We start from the raw sequence: 5607 nt of genomic DNA, 5'->3' as shown, positions 1-5607 counted from the left end.
AAACTTTGGTAAAAAATCAAAACAACACGGATATGTAGGTATTTTTTATACATTGAGACAAAAATGCAACATAGCTATAAAATGTGAATATATAATATATCGTTAGACTTGGCATAAAAAACCCTTTTTATGTATGTCGTTATTTTAGAGACCATGATTGCTTTTTTTGCTATAATTTTTTATAGCATTTATATTTATAAATTAATGAAGCCTATATATATATATATATATATATATATATATATATATATATATATATATATATATATATATATATATATATATATATATATATATATATATACAGTGGGGCAAAAAAGTATTTAGTCAGTCAGCAATAGTGCAAGTTCCACTACTTAAAAAGATGAGAGGCGTCTGTAATTTAACGCGCGCCAGTCTCTCGCATCAATACCAGGCACTGCTGCCGGCACTCGGGACCAGAGCATTCAGCTGTATGTATTTCTATGCAGCCGCACGTTCCGGTCCCGAGTGTCGGCAGCAGTGCCGGGTATTGATGCGAGAGACTCGCGCGCGTTTCTCGTATTGCACTCGCAAGTGTGACCCCGGCCTAAGGCTGGGTTCACATTGCGCTAGGTGTGTCCGTCTAACGGACTCGTTTTTAAGTAGTAAAAACGCAATGTAACGCACATACTAACGCGCCCATAGACTTGCATTGTCTGACGCATCGTGACGCATCCCTAAATTGGTATGCGTTTGTCACATAACGTTTTTTTTCTGACGGACCTTCAACGCGGCTTGCAGCGTTTTCGGGTCCGGCCAAGCTAACGCACTACTAACGGAAGCGTTCATTCTGCCATAGAAGGCTATGGCAAACGCAGTCAGACGCAAATCATGAAAAATTTCCAAATAGAACCACACGTTTTAATAGCTTTTGAAGGTGGTCACATGTGGTCATGTGACAGGAAATGTGACTTCGGCCATTAAAATATCCCACTCACACAAAGTCTCCTGCACGTGACAGAGTGTTTTGCCGTAGCTAAATTGTAAGTACATTTCTATATATTATATATCTCTGTATACATCATGGGAGTCTGTAATGTCCGTCGGATGTGTGTGTACTAAAAATGTATTGTTTTGTTGCACACAGATGTCGGATACAGATGTCAGCAGCAGCAGCGTGTCTGCGATTTTTTCTTCTGAGTCGGTAGGCTTGCACTTTAAAAAACCATGTTGTGTGAAACTCCATTGTATTGAGCTAGGCATAACAATCCTGTTTATTGTTTTATTGTGAATAGGAGTCTTCTGAGCCCAAGGCTGTTAGACCTCCCCCAAAAAAACACGCAAAAACAACAAAGGTACATAGCACACATGTTGAATTTTTCAGGCATAAATTTATTGATCCAATGAATGTTAACATTATTTAATGTTAAAATATTTTTTTTTACATTTTACATACACAATAGGTTGTGGCACAAGGAGGACAAAAAAGAAAAAAGGTCCCTAGCCGTCTGTCGTCGCCACAACTGCCAGTGGTAAATATAAAATAGAAATATTCTATCCAATATTTACCAACAATCTATCTATTCACTTTCTATCTACTATACCTATAAACTATCTATCAACTATCTATCGCTCCATCTATTTGTCTATCTATATCTATGTATCTATCTATCAATATCTATGTATCTATCTATCTATATCTATCTATCTAAATCTATGTATCTATCTATATATCTATCTATCAATATCTTTGTATCTATCTATCTATCTATCTATATCTATGTATCTATCTATCTATATATCTATCTATCAATATCTATCTATCAATCTATATCTATCTATCTATCTATGTATCTATCTATCTATATATCTATCTATCAATATCTATGTATCTATCTATCTATCTATATATCTATCTATCAATATCTATGTATCTATCTATCTATCTATCAATGTATATCTATCTATCTACATCTATCTATCTATCTATATATCTATATATTGCTATATCTATGTATCTATCTATCTCTGTATATATGAATATGGCCATCCAGTGAAATTGACACTATCAACATAACGTTTTGTGTTTACATAGTCCAAGTCAGCGCCAAAAAAAAAAAGGATTGTCGTTGACGAAGAGCCATTGACTATCCACAATGAGACACTTATTAACCTTGTGGAAGCCAACCCCTCCATATGGGACCAGAGCGACAGCTCCCACCATGACATCGTGAAGAACCGGAAGTTGTGGGATCAAATAATCTGTCACTTTGATCCCCGATACATGGAGAAGTCGACAACCTCAAAGAAAAAAATTGGTAAATATTGGTGACGTAACATCGGAAAATGTTTAAAAAAAAAAAAATTTTCTATCCTATCAACCTATCCACTTGTTGTCTGCTATCTATCTCTCAATTATCAACTATCTGTACACTATATATCTATCTATCTATACACTATTTCTACACTATTTCTTATCTAACAACTATCTATCTACTATTTATATATCAACTATCGTAGCAAACTATGAACAATTTTTCCTATATCTTAACACAATCTACTATTTTTATATATATATTTTTTTTTTTTAAATTTAAAGCCGATGCTGTCCATACCCGTTGGAAGTCCATCCGCGATCGCTTTGTCCGTGACTACCGGAACAGTCAGAATGCACCAAGCGGATCAAGTGGCAAACGGGTGACACCGTATGTGCATTATGACCAACTGCTCTTTCTTCAGAAAACAGTGTCTCAGCGCTCGTAAGTACAAGAAGGTCTGTGTGCGAGACTAAATTGTTTAAAGGAAAATAAGTAATTTTTGTTTTTGGGTTACAGCACGATATGCAGTACCGCTGCTCCTAGACCAGCAGAGGAACTTGAGCCTTCTTCAGTGGAACCAACGCAACCTGAAGATGTGTCTGGCATCACCGAGCCACGATCTGCGGATAGAAGCACTGTTGCTGCAGGTGTGAGTGCCCGGTTGCAATCACAGCGTGGACGCAAGCGAGCATCTCAAAAAGATGAAGCAGATGCAATTATCGTGGATGGACTCCAACGGGTAGAGGACATGTGTCGCAGTGAGCTCAAAGACCTGAGACGAGAAATTACCGAGCTGCAAGCACGCGAGTCTGTCTACTCTGCTAATGAGTGGAAGCTACTTTTATTATCCTATGTGCCTGTAGTACAAAATATCCCGGCACATAGAAACCTTATGTTTCGACAAAGACTTAACGAGCTTGTAGAGGAATTTGTGGGCACCGAGGAACCCGCTCCATCGGGAAGAAGAAGACTGGACATGCCGCCCTACAACCCTCAATATAGAGGCCGGGGTGAAACGAGCGTGGAACCTCAAAGACAATGTAGTAGTCCATCATATAGTTGGGCAGACAATACTCCCGTGCAGTACCAAAGTCTTTAGTACAGTTCACTGTCCACAGCCAGGTGCAATTACCGCGTTGGAATTTTTTTTTTGGGGGGGGGGTTTTGTTGTTAATTTCTATTTTCCTTTTTTTTTTCATCCCTATGGGATATCATATGTTACACCTGTGTACCAACAGTTTGTTGGGAAAATACAAAAACATTTAGTAAACTGTTTCAAATTTCAGATTCTTGTATGACTTTAACTTTAACTTTTTACACGACATAAGGTAACTTTTTACACGACATCAGGTTAAACAACATAACTTTTTACACTACGTAACTTTTTACACGACATCAGGTTAAACAACATAACTTTTTACACTACGTAACTTTTTACACGACATCAGGTTAAACAACATAACTTTTTACACTACGTAACTTTTTACACGACATCAGGTTAAACAACATAACTTTTTACACTACGTAACTTTTTACACGACATCAGGAAGACTTTAAATTATTTTCACACGTGTCTGTCTTGCCATGGAACCTGGCCTTCATGTGTGAAGTAGTGTGCAAATTGATCACGAATCCTCATTATTTGTGATGCAGAACGAACTGTAGTCGATTCAATGCTACTGAGGTTCGACTCACAATCATTGGGGTCTACCAACTGGGGTTCATGTCTCGCCACAAAATTGTGCAGACAGATGCATGCCTTCACAACACGGTCCACATTGTCTGGTTGCAGTTGCATGCAGGTTAGTAAAATCCGCCATTTTAATGTCAAAATCCCAAAGGCACACTCCACATAACGTCTAGCCCGGCTCAAGCGATAATTAAAAATGCGCCTGCTGGAGTCTAGACTACGGCTTGAGTAGGGCTTGAGGAGATTTTGTCCTAGTTGGAAGGCCTCATCACCAACTAAAACATAGGGCAAACTTGGGCCTTCGGTCCCCGGAAGAGGTCGTGATGACGGTATGTTTAAACTTTGGTTGTACAAACATTGGCCCATGTTGGAGTCTCTGAATACTCTGGAATCGTTAGTCCGGCCATAAGCTCCAATATCCACAGCAACAAAACGGTACCTGGCATCCGCAATCGCCATCAATACTATAGAAAAGTATTTCTTATAGTTATAGTAGAGGGAACCACTATGTGCAGGTTTCTGAATCCGAATGTGCTTTCCGTCCACGGCACCAATACAATTGGGGAAATTAGCCACATCCTCGAACTGTTGGGAAATTGCTAGCCACATTTCTGATGTTGGTGTTGGTAGCACAAGTGGTTGCAAGTTGTTCCAAATGGCATCACAAGTTTCCCGAACCAGTTGACAAATTGTTGACTTCCCAAGTCGAAACTGGTAATGCAGTGACGCAAAAGTTTCTCCGGTAGCCAGATATCTGTTGACATTCAAAAACAAAAAAAAAAAAATTAGGATTTTAATGATCATCTAAAGGCTAGTTGACAATATAATATACAATTGCAAAATGAACATTAGGCCACACGATACCGAGATCTAGTCTTTGTCAATAGAATGATAAAAAAAATGTATAATTACCTCACAGTCACTACTAAACGTTGCTCCGCACTGATGCTTTCACGAAAAGTGCTGCGATGATGATGTATCTCATCCTTCACATGTGAGAGCAGAACATCAAAGGTCTCAATGGACATCCGTAGATAGCGTTGGAATTTGAAGGGATGATCCCGAAGCTGCACATACAGGGTGTGAAAGGCACCATATGTACTCCGCAAGAAATTCACTTCGTGGATCCAATATCTCCTTTGCGAACTACGCTTTCTCTGCCGAAGTCGCAACCGCATCAAGCGAAATCTGACGAGCTCAGACACAAACATCTTGCTAGCAGAAGTTCACTCAATGCTTTCAAAATGGAGAATGAGTCTGTGCCCACACCCGACAATGACAAAAGGGAAAAAAAAAAAAAAAAAGAACAACTTTATTGACAGTGACAAACGCAGACAAACGGATACTTCGTAAACGGACATCAAAATGAAAAAACGCGATCACATGCGTTAACGCTAGCGTTACCGTGACGACGAATTTCACATATTTTTGCTCCGTTTCTGTACATGCGTTTAACGCATCCGTTTGACGCCATGTACTTGACGCAATGTGAACCTAGCCTAAGGGAGTCTTGTGGAACAGCGATATTGATGGTTTGTCATCCATAGTCATCCATATCAGATCCCAGCAACCCTATGTTTAAATGATTGAAGGGGCTTTTGAGCACCACATCCCCTTCAGCTTAGCCTATTGGTATTG

General features: G+C 39.1%; 1 protein-coding gene and 1 long non-coding RNA gene across 2 annotated transcripts; one reads left to right on the top strand and one right to left on the bottom strand.

Moving 5' to 3' along the window:
- Nucleotides 1-886: 886 nt before the first annotated feature.
- Nucleotides 887-2116, top strand: LOC138665824 (uncharacterized). The gene is made up of 4 exons (XR_011318529.1): nucleotides 887-1165; nucleotides 1257-1316; nucleotides 1425-1493; nucleotides 2057-2116. It is a non-coding gene; the product is annotated as an uncharacterized lncRNA (long non-coding RNA).
- On the bottom strand, nucleotides 1333-5228 carry LOC138665823 (uncharacterized). The gene is made up of 2 exons (XM_069753693.1): nucleotides 4882-5228; nucleotides 1333-4723 (listed from the first exon to the last, which is right to left on the bottom strand). The coding sequence occupies exons 1-2, from the start codon at nucleotides 5178-5180 to the stop codon at nucleotides 3844-3846; spliced, it is 1179 nt and encodes a 392-aa protein (XP_069609794.1). The 5' UTR covers nucleotides 5181-5228; the 3' UTR covers nucleotides 1333-3843.
- Nucleotides 5229-5607: the final 379 nt, after the last annotated feature.

The sequence above is a fragment of the Ranitomeya imitator genome, chromosome 2, assembly GCF_032444005.1.
Source record: "Ranitomeya imitator isolate aRanImi1 chromosome 2, aRanImi1.pri, whole genome shotgun sequence".
Lineage (NCBI taxonomy): Eukaryota > Metazoa > Chordata > Amphibia > Anura > Dendrobatidae > Ranitomeya > Ranitomeya imitator.
The sequence above is the reverse complement of the archived record's forward strand: the minus strand, read 5'-3'. Positions and strand labels throughout refer to the sequence as shown.

Excerpts from the sequence above, each read along its gene's own strand:
- LOC138665823 (XM_069753693.1), bottom strand. The coding sequence starts at position 5,180 with ATGTTTGTGTCTGAGCTCGTCAGATTTCGCTTGATGCGGTTGCGACTT. Across the intron at positions 4,724-4,881 it reads CGTTTAGTAGTGACTGTGAG|ATATCTGGCTACCGGAGAAA; the intron begins GTAATTATACAT and ends GAATGTCAACAG.